The sequence below is a fragment of the Salvia hispanica genome, chromosome 3 (assembly GCF_023119035.1).
Source record: "Salvia hispanica cultivar TCC Black 2014 chromosome 3, UniMelb_Shisp_WGS_1.0, whole genome shotgun sequence".
NCBI lineage: Eukaryota > Viridiplantae > Streptophyta > Magnoliopsida > Lamiales > Lamiaceae > Salvia > Salvia hispanica.
In genome coordinates, this window is record NC_062967.1 from 770695 (window position 1) to 790809 (window position 20115).

The 20115-nt window shown below is 36.6% G+C and overlaps 4 protein-coding genes across 5 annotated transcripts in view; 2 read left to right on the forward strand and 2 right to left on the reverse strand.

Annotated features, from left to right (window-relative positions):
* The first annotated feature begins 812 nt into the window (after positions 1 to 812).
* On the forward strand, positions 813 to 7250 carry LOC125214787 (TBC1 domain family member 9B-like). Of its 2 annotated transcripts, XM_048115942.1 has the most exons (18): positions 820 to 1108; positions 1648 to 1717; positions 1819 to 2403; positions 2480 to 2629; positions 2724 to 2837; positions 3073 to 3131; positions 3312 to 3378; positions 3513 to 3564; positions 3664 to 3756; positions 3931 to 4014; positions 4164 to 4552; positions 4882 to 4943; positions 5402 to 5471; positions 5841 to 5921; positions 5991 to 6092; positions 6241 to 6374; positions 6564 to 6651; positions 6814 to 7250. In XM_048115942.1, exons 1-18 carry the CDS (start codon positions 1041 to 1043, stop codon positions 6922 to 6924), a joined length of 2379 nt encoding a protein of 792 aa, XP_047971899.1. In that variant the 5' UTR covers positions 820 to 1040; the 3' UTR covers positions 6925 to 7250. The 2 variants fall into 2 exon arrangements, with proteins under 2 accessions (XP_047971900.1, XP_047971899.1); XM_048115943.1 differs by lacking the exons at positions 5402 to 5471; positions 5841 to 5921; positions 5991 to 6092; ... (1 more) ...; positions 6564 to 6651; positions 6814 to 7250 and adding an exon at positions 5218 to 5393 and having other exon boundaries at positions 813 to 1108.
* Positions 7251 to 7825: 575 nt separating this feature from the next.
* LOC125214288 (probable serine/threonine-protein kinase PBL7) lies at positions 7826 to 11061 on the reverse strand. Its single transcript, XM_048115231.1, has 5 exons — positions 10804 to 11061; positions 9377 to 9570; positions 9096 to 9285; positions 8604 to 8995; positions 7826 to 8514 (listed from the first exon to the last, which is right to left on the reverse strand). The coding sequence occupies exons 1-5, from the start codon at positions 10886 to 10888 to the stop codon at positions 8248 to 8250; spliced, it is 1128 nt and encodes a 375-aa protein (XP_047971188.1). The 5' UTR covers positions 10889 to 11061; the 3' UTR covers positions 7826 to 8247.
* A 4763-nt stretch (positions 11062 to 15824) lies between these two features.
* Positions 15825 to 17568, forward strand: LOC125214430 (elongator complex protein 6). Its single transcript, XM_048115455.1, has 5 exons — positions 15825 to 16161; positions 16290 to 16362; positions 16700 to 16908; positions 16992 to 17138; positions 17246 to 17568. Exons 1-5 carry the CDS (start codon positions 15943 to 15945, stop codon positions 17366 to 17368), a joined length of 771 nt encoding a protein of 256 aa, XP_047971412.1. The 5' UTR covers positions 15825 to 15942; the 3' UTR covers positions 17369 to 17568.
* Positions 17569 to 17627: 59 nt separating this feature from the next.
* LOC125214431 (probable adenylate kinase 6, chloroplastic) overlaps positions 17628 to 20115 on the reverse strand; it is a 2680-nt gene continuing 192 nt past the window's right edge. Inside the window, exons 2-5 of the mRNA XM_048115456.1 lie at positions 19780 to 20115; positions 18893 to 19033; positions 18277 to 18549; positions 17628 to 18081 (exon numbers count right to left, since the gene is read on the reverse strand). Coding sequence (XP_047971413.1) covers positions 17938 to 18081; positions 18277 to 18549; positions 18893 to 19033; positions 19780 to 20061 — 840 coding nt within the window. The 5' untranslated portion in view covers positions 20062 to 20115 and the 3' untranslated portion in view covers positions 17628 to 17937. The remainder of the gene's footprint in view (positions 18082 to 18276; positions 18550 to 18892; positions 19034 to 19779) is intronic.

Sequence of the window (20115 nt, forward strand, 5' to 3'; positions counted from 1 at the left end):
GAATGAGCCAGTGGATGTCAAATTTTTAGGGACGGACTGAAATAGTAAACTGTGTAAAAATTTGGGGGACGGAGATAGTAATATTTTATTATTTTATAGTCAATCTCATGACTAATTAAATTAGAATAATAATCACATATATTCATTTTGTTATCATATTAATCTCAATTTGACGATTAAGGAATAATTGATAATTTTTATAAATGAGGATTTTATATCAGTAAAATTTTACAAGTTAACATAAGTGATGATTACCATTTGGCATTTAATTTAGATTTACTTTTATAATAATCCAAGAACAAAAAATTACTACCTCCTTCCATCAAATTTTGACACAATTTATCATTTCGGTCCGTTCCTAAAAATTTGACACACTTCACTTTTTACTATTTTTGGCAGTGAACCTCATATTCCATTAATTCATTTCTACTCACATTTTATTATAAAACTAATACTTTAAAAGTAGGACCCTCATCCCACCAACTTTTTCAACACGCCACTTTTTCAACACATTTTTCATTACATTTCTTAAAACTCGTGTCGGGTCAAACCGTGTTAAAATTTGAGGGACGGAGGAAGTAGAATTTTCAAACATATCCAAAAAATTGAAGCCTAAATTGTCAACTCCAATTTACAGTTTACCTTCTTCAAATTCACTCAATTTGCAGAATTTTTTTCTATGGAATTCCGTGCTAAGAAACAACACCCTTCTTCACATGTTTAGATTTCTCATTCGACGGTAAACTCGCGCTTTCCATGTGATAATAACCACCACCCCACCCCACTACCCCTACCCCACCCCACCCACCCACCCCCGACACCCACATAGTAAATCAGTAGTTCGAGTGTGGAAGCTGCTGCTGCGATGACTGAGGCTGACGGGCTATATCTATAGCCAAGAAACAAGAAAACAAGACGACCCATTTCTCATTTATCAATTCCACACCTCAATCCGCGGCGGATCAATCGGGGTGAGAGAAAATCTAGGACCCAGAAAAGTGGAAGTGGGAAAAAAGGTTTCTTTTTTTGGGAATTCGGCAATGACGATTGGAGGAGGAGGAGGAGCGGCGGCGGCCCCAGCTCCGGCGATTTCGCTTGATCACAAGAGGTATTGGGCGGATTTCTAGCCCTCGTTTTGGTTTCTTGGACTGAATTTGGAGTAGCTCTTTTGTGCGTGTGTGTGTGTGTGTGTGTCGGTGCTGTCTTTTTGATCTGCCGCTTTATGATTGAGGAAATGTGTGTATTGGTTTACGATCTGGGGGGGTTTGTATCATCAACAGATGAAGGAATCATGTTTGGGGATGATGGATGAATGTGTAGAGATGAAATGGTATAGTTTTGGATAAATCACAGAGATTAGAGATGGTGTTTGTTGATTGAGTGTTTGTGAATTGAAGAGATTGTTATCAAAGTGAAATGCTTGAGGTTGGTGGATGTGTAATTAATTGAATAGGTAAGTTTACAAAATGCTTGTATGTTGTAATGGTTAATGCCGTTTTAGGTTTCGAATAAGCATCATTGGAGGCTAATTCATGGTGTCGTAGAATAGGATTGAGTGAAAGGGGTTACTCTAGTTGTCCGGATTCTCTTCATAAGAAACTCAATTTAGTTAATGACTCGGTTCCTTGATATTCTTTCGAGCAACAGGGATGCTTATGGGTTCGCAGTGAGACCTCAGCATCTTCAGAGATTTAGAGAATATGCAAATATATACAAGGTCTGCTGATCCTCTCTGACAATTGAACTCGATTTTGCAGCTCAATATTTTTCGTATTTTCTACTGAAAACTTGAGTTTTTTTTATCTGTTCTGCTTTTAGGAAGAAGAGGAGGAGAGATCGAAGAGATGGAAGGACTTTCTACGAAGGCAGTGTGAGTCTACTCAGTCTGGTGACAGCATTGTTGCTAAGTCAAACGATGAATCAACCGCTGAGGATAGTTCAAAAGATGGAGCTGAAGCTAAAGATGCAAATGGCAGGAAGCCTGAAAATCTGAGTGAAGAGAACAAAGATGCACAGTCTGAAACTGGAAACAAAGGTCATCAGGTCAGAACATGGGCAGAAATCAGACCTTCTCTTCGAGCCATAGAGGATTTGATGAGTGCCCGTGTGAAAAAAGTAAATTTCATGAAAAATGAGCCAGTATCTGGTATGAAAAAGAAACTATCTGCCATTGAAGAGGCTAGACCTGGAAAAGGAGCATCGGAAGATGACTCTGATGAAGAGTTTTATGATTTGGAGAGATCTGAATCAGACACCAATCTAGAATCCCTTTCATCAGAAAACAGTCCTGCTTTGGACTCACCGCTCGATGGCCATGCAACTAATTCAGAGTCTTTGCCTCCATGGAAGGAAGAACTGGAATGTCTTGTTCAAGGAGGGGTTCCTATGGATCTGAGGGGAGAGGTAGATTGCGCCTAATTGAACTCTATTGTGACAGTTTTCACACTTTTTTATTTATTCGTTTCTCTTGGAATTACAGCTCTGGCAAGCTTTTGTTGGTCTTAGAGCACGCCGAGTAGATGATTACTATCACAAATTACTGTCTCCTGAGACTGATGAGGACGACAATAATGAGTCAGATCTAGTGCCTGTAGGTATACCTGAGAAATGGAGAGCCCAAATTGAGAAGGTTGGCAATTAATCTCTACCTATAGAGTACTACTACTATATAGAGTATCATTTTTTTGCTAGATATAACTATTAGAAATTCAATTTTGTAACAGGACTTACCTCGGACTTTTCCTGGTCATCCTGCTCTAGATGAGGATGGTAGAAATGCTTTAAGACGTGTGCTTACTGCCTATGCACGTCATAATCCATCTGTTGGATATTGCCAGGTATTATTCTTGTATTATGAACAAAAGAAATCTGTGACCGCTTAGCCACTTCAAATTCCCTGGCTTGATTGCTTTCACAATGTGTCATGCTTTGGATAAAACCAAGCAATTTGCACTAGTCTTGCTAATATGCAATCACATTTGGTTAAATCATTCAGATATCACTAATTGCCTATATCTCCAAGGTCAAGCTATTATCATTTGTCACATCTGATTTTATTTCTGATCTATGCAGGCCATGAATTTCTTCGCAGGCTTGTTATTGCTTTTGATGCCAGAGGAGAATGCATTTTGGTTAGTTGAGATGTTTATAGCTATTATATTTTTTGCATACCTAACAATTGACGGAGTAGTTAAAATGCTGCATTTTGCTTGAGAATCGCTGCCTAAAATGAATATTTTTTGGTGCTTGTTCAATACTACTACTTCGTATTGGATTAGGCAGAAATATAAGAAATTGTTTGACTTCCACAGGACTTTAGTGGGGGTCCTAGACGACTATTTTGATGGGTACTATTCAGAAGAAATGCTGGAATCACAGGTACTCTTGTTAGCTTTGGTAAAATTCTTACTTTGTATGAGTAAGGAGCTGAGCCAGCCAATCTGTTTTATTTTTAGCGGATCATGGTCAAATGGCATAATATAATTAAACTTCCTTGTGTCTTCTCTTGGCAGGTTGACCAACTAGTTCTTGAGGACTTAGTGCGCGAAAAATTTCCAAAATTGGGTTAGTCCCTTTTTAAATTAGTTTTCATTATATGTTTCGCTAGAGGACTTTCTTTCCGCATTGTTTCTGCTCCTCATTATCTTCTTGTTTGTGCTGCAGTAAACCATCTTGATTACCTGGGGGTGGAGGTGGCATGGGTCACCGGGCCATGGTTCCTCACAATATTTATGAATATGCTTCCATGGGAAAGCGGTCAGTTCTTATATCAATCTTGAAGCATTGGTGTAAATTTATTTTTCCTTTAGATATGGTTTAGTCGGCCCTCTTAAAAAACTTTGCACTCTGTCTCTTGCTGTGAGATATATGATTCTCCTCTATAAAGTATAAATTAATAAATCTGATGTCGGATATTAAATGTGCCTTCAGTGCTAAGAGTCTGGGATGTGCTACTCTTTGAAGGGAACCGTGTTATGCTATTCCGGACTACACTTGCTTTGATGGAGTTATATGGTACATCCTAGTTACAATTTTTGACCGGTTTATTTAATAGAAAATCAAAACGTGGAAGTTATCCTTTTATAAACTTGTGAGCATTTTAAATTAAATAGTTTCTTGATCCCTTTACCCGATGAGTCTTATTGTTGTTCAGTTTTGTCTAGGACCCGCATTGGTTACAACCAAGGATGCCGGAGATGCAGTCACACTGCTTCAATCACTCGCCGGTTCCACTTTTGATAGCAGTCAACTTGTCTTAACAGCTTGTATGGCTTATCAAAATGTTCAGGAAACACGACTTGAAGAACTAAGAGCTAAACATCGACCATCTGTGAAGGTTTCATTGGAGGAAAGATCAAAGGACATTAAAGCTTGGAAGCTTTCCCAGGGTCTAGCTTCTAAGTTGTATAGTTTCAAAAAGGACCCAGGTTTTATAGGCGGTGATGAACTAGAACAAAGGGATATGCAGATGAATGGTGATATTTCGCATTTGGACTCTTCATTAGTCGATGGGGATGAAGAGAGAGATCCCGTAAAAGATCTCAAAGAGCAGGTATCATTTTCTACATATTTGACTCTATATACTGTTGCTTACTGCCCCACCTATCTTGTCTAATTGTTCAACTGGTTCTGTTTTTGTTTGTCGTCCTCTCGTTGTCAGTCCGACCATTTTTTCATAAGAATGCTCGAATTAGTTAAAGAGGTTTAACTAACGCAATGACTATTATCTGGTGGTCATCATTGAATGCATAAAGAGTTGCTTCATCTAAATAATCTACAATTATCTCTAATCCCTTTATGATGCACCTCTAAGATATTATTTTTATCTTTGTATCAAAGAGTCTTAACATCATATCTCCTGTTTGCATTGGCTGAATTCAGGTGGTGTGGCTTAAGGTTGAGTTGTGCAACCTGCTTGAGGAAAAAAGATCTTCTGAGCTAAGGTAATAGATGACTCTTTTCCGAGGACAATTGATCATTTCACTCCATTAAATTTTGTTTCTACATAATCGTCTAGTGGTCTTGCCTTGTAATTCATCTTTGCAAATAAAACATATGGCTATGTTGTGACTAATAGTACCAAAATGGATTTTTGGGCTCAATGAATTATGCGTTCGTCTCTTGATTTTATTTGTCGCCCGACACTTAATTTCTTATATTTGTGTGTGCTGTCCTCTCTGATGTTCCTAACAGTGAATTTTCTTGTTATATTATGAGATGTTCTCATGAGATCTTTAATCCATTCGATCGGATTTGCGTTCATCCGGAGGATGATCTGCTTGATGGTCTTCAAAAGAATGTCACTTCTGATGTTCCCAAGTCATTTTCTTTTAATTGTTATGTTTACCGGTCCATGTGCTCTTCGTATAGCTGATGCGCGGTCTTTAATCTATTCTTACAGAGCAGAGGAGCTTGAAACAGCGCTAATGGAGATGGTCAAACAGGACAACCGGCGGCAGCTTAGTGCAAGGGTATATAAGAAGCTTGATGTGTGCTCAGATATCGAGTTTTATTTCTGTAACACTGTTCTTCTTTTGTGAAGTATTGCATGCTAGCTAGTCCAGTTCCGCCCTAATTTAGTTAATAATTTCCTTGAGAAATATAAATTATATCATCTCCATTCTCCATCCATCAATTATGTTGCAGGAAGATTATACATAGAGAGGCTTAGGATTTGATTGTTTTTATAAACCTACGAGGATGTATTCGATGTTAAATCAGCAGGGCCTCTTTTTAATCATTTTATCTAGATTATAAGCAATCCGCCTGATATTGCTTCAGTCATAAAATTTTGTTTAAACCTTCCAACCTGATGACTGGCCTTTGGTATGTGGTTGTAGGTTGAGCAGTTAGAGCTCGAAATCTCTGAAATTCGGCAAGCCCTTGCAGATAAGCAGGAACAAGAGAATGCCATGCTTCAGGTAAATTATTGCTAAACTCTCTCTCTCCCTCTCTCGTTTTTTCTTTTACCGTAATTTTTTCCTTTACAGATTTTAATGAGGGTAGAACAAGAACAGAAGGTCACAGAAGATGCCCGCATGTTTGCCGAGCAAGATGCTGCTGCCCAGAGATATGCTGCTCAAATGCTTCAGGTTTCTCGCTCTTTTTCCATAATAGTTGTAGCTCCGTGTCTTCTTCATTGTTTCTGTGCAACGAAGCTTAAAACATACGATCAGTATATAATCTTGGTATTCATTCTACTAGTGGAGATCTCATCGCGTTTGTGACCACCACGTGCAGGACAAGTACGAAGAAGCATCTGCAACCCTGGCTGAGATGGAAAAGAGAGCAGTCTTGGCGGAGTCCATGCTCGAGGCCACCTTGCAGTACCAGTCTGTTCAAAGCAAAGCACAGCGTTCTCCGCGTTCTCCTCGGTAACCTACTTCTTCGAAATACATCATCGAGTTGAATGATATTTTCTTTTCAAATCCAGATATTTCCTTTTATACATCATAATTGCTTGTTTCTTGATCCATTCTTGGCCTATTCCACACTCTTCTATATTTCAAATTCCCTTTTCCGTAAATAGGGAACCTTAGTGATCCACCATATTTTCTTTGTAGATCCACGCCGCTAAGTAATCAGGATCACTCACCCGAGATTCAAGCAAGAAAGACGAGTTTGCTTTCTAGATGGCGGGACAGGAACAAGGTGAGTAATGCAATCCCCTTTCCATGCTTACGGTGATATAGAGCTCAATGCTCTTCATTTGGTGATTGTTGATGTGTTTTCTACTATTCGGATTCGTGTTAAGTAATCTGCACATAGAAAGCATGTTTAGAGTACTCTTAACCCAAAAAAATGAATGTGCAGGAGAAGCCAACGGGGGCCGAGGAGCCAAATGAAGAGAAATCGCACGAGGGTGAGAATTCGAGCCTCAAACAGGATGACACCAATGGCCATGAGGTGGAGAAAAAGGTCTAAGGGATCTGAGGCAATTGTATATCTCGAATCTCGATATGTCTTCCCATCGTTCAAGCTACCATCTCGAGGCATGTAGAGTTTCGATTTTTGTATGGTAAACGATCAAAGGAGAAGTCATGAAGGTTAAATTTTTGTTTCTTGATTCATTTGACAATAATTTGCTTGGTGAGTGAAGAAATACTATGAGACAAGGACATGGGTTTTAGAGGTTTGATAAAATTTATAGCATAATATTTTTGTACAAACATCTTCACAATGAATGGTTGCTCTTGCATACATATCCTTTACCAATGGAAATTTATGTACAAAGTTGTGCATTCTCAAAATTTGCTTCTTTGATCACTTTTAGTGCATTGCCATGTTTTGACATAGTATAACTTAGGTAAGGAATGTGGACTTGGATTTGTTTCTTTTCGGAGGGTTATTTGTCTATAAATTCTTAAACTTTCACTAGATTCTCGATATTCATATCAGCTTTCGGAGTATAAATTACCGAACTATTGATTTGTTCTAATTTTTCAACTAAGTAAGATTTTCGTCATTTGATGGTTGAGATTACGTGGGACTATCAGATGTCAACTAAGACGATGTTATATCATTGATAGTGAAACGACATCATATTATACAAAATTAAATAGTTTCATTGTTGATTAGAGTCTATTAAGAAAGAATGAGATTAGATTAGGAGCAAGAAACGAGAAATATACAACTAAATTTTAGTACTACAAACACAAGTGTTTCACTACAAAATTTTGATTAGTTATAGACTTGCAACAAATCAATAGTTCAAAAAATAGTAAACACAATTTTTATAGCTATATGTAGAACCAAAATTCGGCAAAAAAATTAAGAATTTACAAGCAAATACTTCTTTTTGGAAATAAAAAATGCTAACAAATAATTCAAGCAATATGATGTTTATACCCATTCGTATTAACATATTTAAATTACAAGATCTCTCATCTCAAATTCCTGAAATCTTCAAGTACACATTAGAGATAGGTCTGAAAAAGAGGAATTAGGCAAAAAGAAGAGAGAACGAAAACCAAAGGATCAAGAAAAGCCTACATACAATAAAAGGGAAAATCTTCACAAAAACAACATGGTTTGGGTGGGGAGCTTCACCACCTTCTTCTCCATAACTAAAGACGACGACCAACGACACCTCTAGACGAATCCAAACTCCGTAACAGCACCCTTCGAGATGCAGCTTCCGATAATCGAGAGGATCGAAAACTTCACTATACTCATCCATTCTCAAGGGGGGGCTCACATTGGTTCATACAAACCTTTCTTCATGGCATAGGAATCTTGAGCAGCTTATCATCGCGACTCTCTTCGCATTCTTGGAGTCGAGGAGCTCGAGCTCGGCCTCTGCACGGGCTGAGTCTCGGGGTCATATTTCTGCGAAGCAAGATAAGTCAAGGCCGTCACCACATCCGCCATTAGAGGCCGCATATTTGGTTGCTCCTGTACACACATTGCTGCGACGGCGAGAGCTTGGTACAGTCCCCTCGCCGGATACTGGCCTTGGAGCGTGGGATCGGCCATTTGTGAGAACTTCCTACGGTCTTTAAATAGAGGCCGAGCCTGCAAAAGGGAAGCACGGGGACTCACATAGTCAGTTGATGCGTTTCTCCGTTATATAGTAAAAACGAGATGGCGGAGAAATGTCTTACCCAAGCAACAAGATTGTGTTCACCAGCAGCTCTTGAATTGTCAATGGCCTTTCTCCCTGTAATGATTTCGAGAAGGACGACTCCAAAACTATAGACATCGGATTTTAAAGTGAGCTGTCCCGTCATGGCGTATTCCGGTGCACAATAACCGTAGGTTCCCATCACTCTAGTGGACACATGTGTCTTGTCACCAACAGGGCCTAATTTGGCCAACCCAAAATCAGACAACTTGGGATGATAATCTTCGTCGAGTAAGATATTTGAACACTTTAGATCTCGATATATAACAGGCGGGTTTGCTTTATCGTGCAAATACTCCAAACCCTTTGCTGCCCCGGCAGCTATTTTCATTCTCGTATTCCAATCTAGACGTTTCTTATCTGGTGGAAGGTCTGCACATACGACACATTAGCTTTAGGCACAAATAAAATAGATATTTCGTGTATCGTGTAAAACGTGCACATCTAGTTTTAAAGAATTTGTAACGCATACCGTGTAGATGGTCTTCCAACGATCCTAATGGCATGAATTCATATACCAAGAGCCTCTGATCTCCATCAGCACAGTATCCGATCAAGTTCACTAAGTTCGGGTGATGAAGTAGACTTAACATCAAGACCTCAACAAGAAATTCCCTGTTTCCTTGCAAACCATTGCGGTCAAGTTGCTTTATAGCCACGACCTACAGAACACAGCACAGAGGATTCGTGTCATTTGAAAATGTTGCAACGAAATAAACATAAATTAGTCGATTCGACTGATGAAAGAATAACCTGGTTGGTGCTTTCTAGTCGTCCTTTATACACTCTACCAAATCCACCTTCGCCTAAAAGACAATCTGGTCTAAAGTTTTTGGCAGCAGTGGCCAACTCACGGAAGGTAAACGTGTGAGCAGCAATGTGACCAGACCCTCCATCTTTAGAAGGTTCCTTCTTTACATCAAACAATGGATTCGCCTTAAGTTTTTCTGCCATAAGGTAACATAAAGAGTCAATATCAATATGAAAACGCAAGGACATACAGCGAACTAAATGATATGAACAGCCGGAGAAGTATTAACAACATACAATACATGTGAATGCAACAACAGGTTTCGAAATTCAAAATCAACGCATCCTAGTTATTAAGTACATTAGTAAGTCTGTAACACAATTCAACGTTGTAGAGACACTATAATGCAACTGAAACGGATATAACCTTCGACAATCAACACAACTGATTCAATACCCTCTAGAGCTTAAGAAGTGGAAAGGGCAACCAAAATAAATCATAACAGAATCGTAAACCTCACTGCAACTATATCCGCCCACAACGACAATTGTAACTTCAAAGAGTGACCAAAATGAATAATGACTAAATTATGTACTAAAGTCACACATGATAAATCATGAAGGAACAACAAAGACTCCGTAACTTCCAGGCTCATCACAACTGATCTCAAGTCAATCCAACTACGCCATTCGAGAGGCAACTACATAGACATAATCCAGAAATTTTAACATGAGCTAAGCTAGTAATTTCGATACTTTGACAGGTTGATCAACTTACACAAGAGTCAAGAGCTACCCAATGAAGAGAGAGAATGACTCAAACCATCAAAACCATAGACACCAGAAAAATACAACTCAACAAGCTTATATTATCACTCAATATAAGTAAAGATTCAACATTTACACAGAAATTACCAATTCACAATTAGCCTAATTTTCCCATAAAGCTACAAACCTACTTAGCTCCTTACATACCTCCAAAAAATGGTAAAACTAAAACTCACATAAACCCCATCAAAACAATCAAAGATTCAATCTTTACACATAAATTACTAATCATAATTAGCCTAATTCTCTCATAAAGCTACAAACCTACTTACTCATTATATAACCCACCCAAAAAGGGGGGAAAACTAAAGCTCACATAAACCCCATCAAAATACAATCAAAGGCACTAAAAAAAGCTCTTTCCACCAAAAAAGTTGGATCAAGAAATTGCATAACCCCAAAATCCTTCCAATACGATCGAACCTGGCACATTTTTTTACATGAAAAATGCTGAAAAATAAAAAACCCCACAATCAAATAAAAAATTTCAAACACACCAATTAAAAATAAAGGGGATAAAGAGAAACCAGAATTCTGACACACCAAATGAACAAAATCCCAAATAAATTTCCTCTAAAATCCACTTGTACAAACATCTGTACCTGAAGGGATCTGATCATCACACTTCTTATCATGTTCTTTCTTCACTCTCTTCTTCGATTTTCCAGAACAAAGGAACCACCCCATTTCTCAGCTCTCTCCCTCTCTCCCTCTCACTATAATGCGAGCTCTAGATGAGAATTAACAGCTGCGAAAAGGAGAAAAAGAAAAAGGGGAGAAATTGAGAAGTCGAGAAGGAGTGGGGGGCCAAGAAAGGGACACCAAACGCGATTTGAGGGAGGGAGGGAGGGAGAGAGAGAGAGTGAAGTTAGAATTCAGACAAGGGTCTTTTAGTTTATGCCTTTTCGCCCTTGGTTTATTTTTGCTTTGTTGGTCCCCTTTATCTTGCCTTATTCTTAACCAGCCCATAGACTCTTCAAAATTGACATTTGGTACACATTTTGTTTTTTGTTTTCGTAGAGTAAATTACCAGAAAAGTGGAGTAATAAATTTATGTCAAATTCTAGTTCGTATCGTAACTTTAAAAATCGGTAGTAAAAACTATGAATTTTAACACTACTCATTTTTCTCAACCCAACCAGCAAATATAAATAATCAAAATATTTACGATAAATTGTCACCGATATAAAATACTACTGGTACTAGATAAAATGATTGTAGTATAAAAGATTATAAACATTTTTTAGTTCAAATAATTTTAGGGCATGAATCAAGAAAAATACAGGTTAGAGCATTGTGAAGGAAAAGGCCGGACATGGACGTCCCGTGAGGACGTCGGATATCCTCGGATATCCGCGCGACGTTCGACCGGACGTCCGCCATTGTGGCGTCAGTCGGACGTCACGGTCGGACGTCTGAGTTAAAATTCAATTTTTTTTAAACTCTATAAATACGGCTCGTGTCGAAATTTTAATTCCGTAAATTGAATAATTGTGAATTTAATTACGGGAAGTCCTAGTGGGAAGTCCTAGTGCAGGGAAAGTCCTAGTGATGTTTCAGTGGAATGAGAAGTTCTAGTGATGACGTGACAGAAAGTTTTTGTAGAAAGTCTTAGTGGAAGTCCTAGTGGGAAGTCTGCCACCGGAGAATACTCTTATCTAAATTCTTTTCACTCTTTTCATCTTGTGCATAAGTTGTAATAACATAAAATTTCAGGGCACAAATCCTAAATACTCTGAAAACAAAGGGGCTTTTTATTTATTTAATTCAGAAAATTTATCAGTACCAAGTACTCCATATCACTCAGTGGGCTGGCAAGGGTAATACAACTGAAAGGACAGTTATGTCCTCCACATATCTTCTGTTTCCAGCCAAATGGTGAGGGCAGGGTTGTCTTTTGCCACCAACAGTTTTAATGCCAAATGGTGCACATATTATTCTTTTTGTCTTGTATTTCAATTTTTAAATATAATTGCAATTATATTATGCAATATTATAAGAACAATTATTCTACATGAACTAGTGAAATAAATTTGGAAATAGAATAATGATTTCATTCATCCTAATTCAATGAGAAAAAAATTGACATTTAAAATTTAAATATATATGGGATACTTTTTAGGCCAACATTTTTGTATGCAATGACGACATACACGATGATATATAATTTCTGAATAATATTATGGTCAAAACCGTGTTTTTTTTATTAAAATTATTGTATATCAGTTACAATTATATCATACTCATTTCGTCCACAGTTTTTATTCTTATTTTTTTAAATTTACAATTGTCTACATAATTAGTCATCTCCTATTTTGGGTGGTCATCATTCTTCATAAACACAAATTTTCTCTCCTAGCTCATAAATTTTACAATTAAGACTTTTGCATATATTACACAATTTTTTGAACTCAATAGAAGCTTAAGTAGTTAATTTAATTGAATGTAGTTGATACCATAGTACATCTATTACGTATGTACATTTATAATTACACATGTTGACATGTAAGAAATATAACTCATATGGTCATTGTAATATAAAACGTCATTGATAGAATAGAGAGACAACGGTGATACGACGATTGTTTCTGGCAATAAATAATGGATGAAAAATAGAATTAAATTCCAAATTTTGAATTTGTTGTAGTTTTACAGTCTTTATAATTGGCGGTGGAGCATATATTTTGACTTTAATTAAATGTTTAAGACTCTGCATTTTTTCAAATATATTATATAGTTGGATTAAAGAAAGGAGGGTAAAGAAACAAAGCCTAAAGCCATATTTTGTGGTCTTGTTAAAATATTTCGCCGCTTACTTTGGTGAGAGATTCCAGGTGCTTAAGACCAATTGTTTGACATATCTACTTCAAATATTTAATTAAAAAAATAGAGTACTACTACAATTTACAAGAATTTTGGCAACCTTGTTATAAAGATTTATGACATGGATATTTAAATTATGTGAACATCGGTATTAAACTTTCATTTTCTTTCAAATACAACTTTTATCACAACATGATTCTATAACAATATTAAGAGTAATTATAACAAATATTATTCATTTTAAACACTACATATACAGTTCTATGTAGATTCATTTTTTGAATATTTAAATATCCCAATTTTATTTAAATATCCCGACACGGTGAGCAAAGGAGTACAAAACTTGAACAAAATCTAAAACTCCCCAAAAGCAAAGAAACGCCACAAAACATCATACCAATCAGAACCTATAACCACCGCAAACAAAGCCAGCCCAAAAGAAACACACGACAAACCAAAAACTACAGCAAAGTACCAAACATCCACACCAAAGATGAAAAGCCATAACTCACCGGTTAAATTTTATTTGTATCCCAACCATCTTTTAGTTTTAGGTAGGTCTTCGCATACTTGTTCGGACGAGTAAGGAAAATTTGGACACCATCCTTTATTAAGTAGTATGTCTAAAAATTACAGTAGCATTTAACTCATATGAGAAAATTAGATAAGAAACTGTAGAAGAAAGTTAACCATGGAGAGATTTATAAAGGTACAAATATAATTTGGAGAAAAAGTTAAAACACATATTTTGATGCAAATTATAGTTTTCCACTTTTTCTTGTGCTAACAGTATAATCTGATACTACTATTTGATAAATTATCACAAATTATTAAATTTAACTATGTCAATGATTGCAAGGCTAGCTTTATTAAAAGACAAAAAGAAATAGTGCTAAGTACAATATATAGTTTCACATCCTGTTCATTTCATTTACATGCTTACACATCTTATATATATAGACTTCATACAGAAGTCAAACATATAATATGAAACATACCATCAAATTAAATTTTGGACTGTTTTCTGATAGACTTTTTAATTAATATTTATGTTAATCTATTTAGACTGTTTATGCTACCCAATTAATCCAAATGCATTGAACATTTTATGACAGACTGGCATATGCTCTCAATTTTTAGATTTTTGTGAGTAAGCCTATAGTCTAAGTTGAAATATGCTATTTTTGTATTAAATGGTGGTGTTGGGAAATGTCCAAATGTTGGCTGGAACAGCAACTAGGAAATTGTTGAAAGTGATTTTCTTGATAGTTTGTATATTTTTCATATTTTTTCTAATAGCAAATTAGTACTCCTATTGCTTATAGCTATGAATTACTTATAGTTATAAATTATTTATAAGAGGGGTATTTGTTTATAAATTTTCATCAATTTCTAGTTTTGTAGATCAATTTTAAAATTTGTTTGTAAATTATATAAATTATTGATTTATTCTGATGACTTACGCGGCACTATCGAACATCAAATAAGATAACGTCACATTGCCACCAAATTTAATAATTTCATTTGTCGTACTCATCTCCGTCTCAAATCTCATTTCTCATTTATCGTATTCTCTATTTCATCTCATTATTTTTTAATATAAATAAACCGAAAGTCAACATAATATGACGTTGTATCGTTGTCTACAATGTGACATCATTTTGGTTGACGCCCCATAAAGATACATAGGTAATCCTCAAGTTATGTTGACGCAAGAATATTGATTGATTGAATTAATATTATTGTTACAGGACCAGAATAAATCAATATTGATTGATTTAATAATCATAATAATTAACATTATGCTGATTGAATAAATCAATTTTTACAAGCTACTATAAAAATAAAAATTTGACAAAAAGTTTAAGAGTTTAAAAAAATTATCCTTCACAAGAGAAGCTATATAAAAATTAGGGTTGGGAGTTTTGGCACAAAAATGAAGTGAGACAGAAATAGTATAATTAGTATTGCTGCACTGTTAGTACTTTTTCAGATTGTAGCTTAATTTATATTAGCAATTCATGTGAGGTATTTATTACTTTAATCATTAAAATATAAATTGGACACATCTGCACCAAACTTTGTACTCCAATTTAATAAGTACCTTTTTTCATAAATTTGCTCATCCATTCCTCTTGTCCAGATACAGTTTGTTTCATTAATTTTCCCTAACCCTATTTAGACTATATTTATCCACAATTGGTCACAACCGAAAATGCTAGAAAATGAATATTTGTATGAAAAAGGAAATGTAATGTGCATAAAATAATAGCTCATTTAATTTGTTGGAGGACACAATTTAATTTTAATGTAACACATGTCACCATATTATTGATCTGGTAATAAGTCTTTTATAAATTACACAAATTGTAAAAAAATAAATAAAAGTTAGGCTTGATAATTTGAATGGAATCAATGGATCAGTGTGTAATCGAAATATAGATATACTACATTACTACTATACTAATCATGAAGTGAAAGAAACTTTATTATTCCATAACTTTTAAACTATGCGAGTTAGGTTATAATTTTAATGCAGTTTATATTTTTTTATAAAACTTATTTTCACGATTATAAGGTGCTTATTTAATGAGATGGCATTATGAATTAGTGCAATAAAGTTTTAACCCCTTTGACATCGTGATGGATAGAGTAAATCTTAAAATTAAGACGTAAAAAATGCAAATTAAGAAGGAAAATTTTGAAATTGATTAAAATGAGGAAAACAATATTGTTTTGCCCCAATTGAGATATTTAAGAAAATGAATAAAGCATTCAAAATAGAAGAGAGCCTTATTAATTACAGAAAATGCTCTGACTTCAATCCAAACCCTAATTTGAAAAATCCAAAACCCCCAAATTACTGCATAATCAACTACCGAAGAAGCCAGAGAAATTACCATTCAATTCGCGCAGTAATGGCGAATGCTCCGCCGCCTAACCTTCTCGACGAGTCACTTGGCGGCACATCCGGCGGCGGAAGGATGATTCTGGTGGAGGACTGCGTGGAGACCAGCGGAGCTTTCGTGGTGCACCACTTGCTCAAGCGAGCTCTCCACTCTCACTCTTCCGACGCCGTCGTGTTTCTCTCCTTCTCTCACCCTTTCTCTCACTACGATCGCGTTCTCCGCAAAATGGTAACCTTCCCTCCCCTGCTGCTTCTTAGTGAAAATTGTAATTTCCGCTTGTGTTATTAGGCTCGGATTTTTTTTAATTACCATGGTTGAATCCAAAGTTGTGAAGAGGAGGTTGCTTGTTGTTACAGGGCTGCAATCTGAGTGTTCAAAGAGATAATAAGAGATTGCTGTTCTTTGACATGCTTGCATTGGATCATCTAGGTGAGGATTCTATGTCGAAAATCGAGTTTTAGGGCTTTTTATTGTCTTAGCTTGTTGGTTTCTGATGTTTAGAATTACAAATGCTAAATTAGTGATAACTTATTGCTGGACATTTTGAATGTGGAGCACTCCAATTTTATGTTGAATGTGTTTCTCAACGATTAGGGGCCGTTTACTTTCACTGATAGGATAAATAGATAGTATAGCATTTGATTATCTAATCCTTTGAGTACTCGATCATATGTTTTATCATCCCCTTAGTAGTGTAGTGGCATCTCTTTGTGAATGAGCGACTGGATAAAGTATTTGGTGTAAACTAATTGTATGATATTGTTAGATAGGAATCGAGGAAAGACTAGCGAGGATATACTCATTGCCTTGTATGGAGAAGTTCAGAAAGCAGTAGAGGTTTCTCGATCACACGAAGCCAGACATCACATCACTGTAGTGATAGATGATGTCTCTCTTATGGAAGTGGATGCCAATGGCTCATCTGACCTTGTTCTTGATTTTCTGCGCTACTGCTGCAGTTTAACAGCTCAGTTTGTGAGTTTCCATTTGCAATTCTCTGTTTCGCTTTTTTGCTCCCAGCTTTATGAAGATGTTCTTACTACATATGATTCGGACAGGGTTGTTCGCTTATTGCTCTTAACCACGGAGATGTGTATTCGACAGTGGATCAACCTAACCTTCTTTTACAATTGGAGTACTTGGCGGATATAGTGATAAAGGTCGAACCTTTGGCTACTGGTTTGGCGAAAGATGTTCATGGACAGGTATAATTGTTGAAGACAAGAGTCATATTTTAACTACTCCATTTATGTAGATTACTGAATATGCTCTCTTTGGATATTTTTCTGATTACTCTTTTGTTTGTTGATAGTTGACTGTTACCAACAGAAATCTTCAAGTTGACTCTGGCAAATCAAGAAGCAGGATTCATAATTTCCAGTTCAGGATAAAGGATAACAGCGTCGAATATTTCTATCCCGGGAGTAAGACTTGAAATCGACAAACGAGCTTCAAGAATTGAGTTTTGCTGCGAATATTGAAGTCAAGAATCGAGCTTTATTGCGATACTGAAGTCTATTTTGTCCTTTGACAAGCTCCATATGATGAGATCTCATTGTTTGTTACCCGTCTAACGGGTCAAGATCTGTTAAACTACAGCCACATTTTCAAATTGTATTGTAATTTGATCTGTCACTGGATTTGAGTATCAGTTTTGATGATATATAGGGCATTCTGTTGAGGAGAATAACATCTAGAAAAGAAAACAAAAAAATCAACATAGAATTATAACTAGCAAGTAGTAGTAACTTACATAGATTGGCAGCTCTCTTATATATCAACAAATACAAAACTGTGAAAAATAATTATAACGTTATTAATCCATTACCAAGTAGCTAAGCCACTTTAGAATGTTCTTGAAAGAATAAACTACACTTGAAGCCTTCTGCGACTATGTAAACTACGTATATATAAGTTTCGACTGATACTAAATATGCATGTGAAGAACACATGCGAAGAATGAGTTTGCTAACAGTAGAGAAACTGCCTTGGCCGTAGCAGGGATCAGGCTGCAGCTGTTCTTTTATCTTCATGATCATCAAGATTTAGAACATGAAGAAGCTTGGTCCAGGATTCTGGGATTCCCCCAGGAAGATCAAACTCCAACAGTCTTCCACGTAGGCGATAAAAGTCCTCCACAGGTCGACTCTGAATCAAGATTAAGAGTATTCACATAAAATCAAATTCATTATAGAGCGATCAAATAGTCATTTATCAAGAGGTATCCCACTTCCCACTAAGCAGCTACGTGTCTACAGTTGGATGCATACCATATATAATGTCTTAAATACCTATCGAGTCCGTGACATGGCAATCAAGTCGTCAAGAGAGTATGGAAATTACCTGTTCGTTATATACTCGCAGGCGTTCTTTGACAACTTCTTCGTTGTCATCAGAACGTGTGATCAGTTTCGATTCACATTGTGGAGGAGGAGGTAGGGGAGGCATGTACATTCTTGGATTTCCATTTTCTCCCTTGATGTCAATGCAGGCAACATTATAGTTCCCTCCACACTCACTGCAAGTTCTTCTCCCGAGGCATTTTGCAATTAATGCTTCCTCTCGTAGTTTTAGATTGATTACCAAATCAATATCTGTTACGTCTTCCAGAATTTCCTGTATCAACAAAGCATTCAGGAAACATATAATGACAGAGAGTTTGCAGCTCCTCTAATTGCAGCATTCCATTTATGATGAGAAAGAATTTCAAGTTCCACATGGAGAGGGGATACATTGATACTATGAATAAGTGTAGACATTGATCAATTTGAAAGTGGATACGATGCCAATGAAGAAAATACTACACATGCTAAGCGATTTTTAGAGTCAATAAGTGATCACAACACGGCGTGTTTCATAAAAGCTTTCAAAAACGCTGAGCCAATCAAGCTAGCAGACTCATTAAAACACACAAGAATGTAACTTTTTCTGCTCGAACCTATCAAAAGCTATTGCTTACCGCCTGTCTTACAGTCCGAGGAAAGCCATCAAGAATAAACCCCATTTGACCCTTAGATTGAGCTTCTTCTAGACGCTTAGAAAGGAGGTCTATGATAATCTCATCCGAGATCAACCTCCCCTGGTTAACAATCTCTGCAAGCTGCACAAGGAAAGCAAACTAGTACAGCAACAGAGAAAAACAGATATCAAAGCACAAGAATTATAATACAATTCCAAATAAGACATTAATGCATTGAAGATGGATTCCCACAAGCCAATTCCATCTGAAATTATTCATATGAAATGACAATAATCCACTTTAGCATGCTTAAATTATATCCTTTGAGCTAACAAAAGAATCTAATCATCATATGATTGTCTTAATTAACGTTTTACAAGCTTAATTATCATAATCTGTATCAAAGAATAAGCCTTTGCTCAAAATCAAATCACACAGTAGAGAATAGCACTAATTTTTCTTTAAAAAAAAGCAACAATATTCACCACCAATGAGAAGCTGCACAAACTAAGAAAATTTGACCATTTCAAACTAAACTAATCCAATTGGATAGAGAGACTCAAATCCTTAACAAAGAAAACCTCAAATCCTGAAGAATTTGATCAGTGCAAGCTGAATTAATCCAATAAAACCTCAAAATTCTAAACAATTGGATCAGTGAATACTGAATTATTCAATTGACAATCGGAGATACATAGATAGACCTCAAATCCTAAACATTTTGATCAGTGCATGCTGAATTACTCCAATTGACAACCAGAGAGAGATAGAGACAGAGAGACCTCAATTTCTTAACAATAAAACCTCAAAAACTCTACAATTCGATCATAACTGAATCAATTCAATCGACAATCGGAGTCAGTGCATACTGAATTAATTCAATCGACCTGAGAGGAGAGGGGGCCAGAGGAAGAGAGCTCGTGGCGGACGAGATCACCGGTGGCGATGTGAGGAACGCCGAGGAGCTTGGAGAGGCGGGCGGCGTAGGTGCCCTTGCCGACGCCCGGGCAGCCGAGGAACGCCCACTGCACGTTCCTCCCCTTGCCCGTGGAATCATCGGCGGGCAGCGCAGAAGAGAGAGGCGATGCGAGTAATTGTCGGTCCGATTTCGCGCAGAAACTTCGAGCTGAAGCGGCTCGTCTCCAAATAAGGCGGCTCAATACCGCCATCGAAGATTGAGAAGGAAGGAGAGAGAGAAATCACGCGTTGGTAGAAAATTCAGC

Coding starts and splice junctions, on each gene's coding strand:
- LOC125214288 (XM_048115231.1), bottom strand. CDS start 10,888: ATGGGGTGGTTCCTTTGTTCTGGAAAATCGAAGAAGAGAGTGAAGAAA. Junction 9,286..9,376: donor GACTAGAAAGCACCAACCAG/GTTATTCTTTCA, acceptor TGTGTTCTGTAG/GTCGTGGCTATAAAGCAACT. Junction 8,996..9,095: donor GTTGGAAGACCATCTACACG/GTATGCGTTACA, acceptor TCGTATGTGCAG/ACCTTCCACCAGATAAGAAA.
- LOC125214787 (XM_048115942.1), top strand. CDS start 1,041: ATGACGATTGGAGGAGGAGGAGGAGCGGCGGCGGCCCCAGCTCCGGCG. Junction 5,922..5,990: donor AAGAGAATGCCATGCTTCAG/GTAAATTATTGC, acceptor TTTCCTTTACAG/ATTTTAATGAGGGTAGAACA. Junction 6,375..6,563: donor CGTTCTCCGCGTTCTCCTCG/GTAACCTACTTC, acceptor TTTTCTTTGTAG/ATCCACGCCGCTAAGTAATC.
- LOC125214430 (XM_048115455.1), top strand. CDS start 15,943: ATGGCGAATGCTCCGCCGCCTAACCTTCTCGACGAGTCACTTGGCGGC. Junction 16,909..16,991: donor GCAGTTTAACAGCTCAGTTT/GTGAGTTTCCAT, acceptor TGATTCGGACAG/GGTTGTTCGCTTATTGCTCT. Junction 17,139..17,245: donor CGAAAGATGTTCATGGACAG/GTATAATTGTTG, acceptor GTTTGTTGATAG/TTGACTGTTACCAACAGAAA.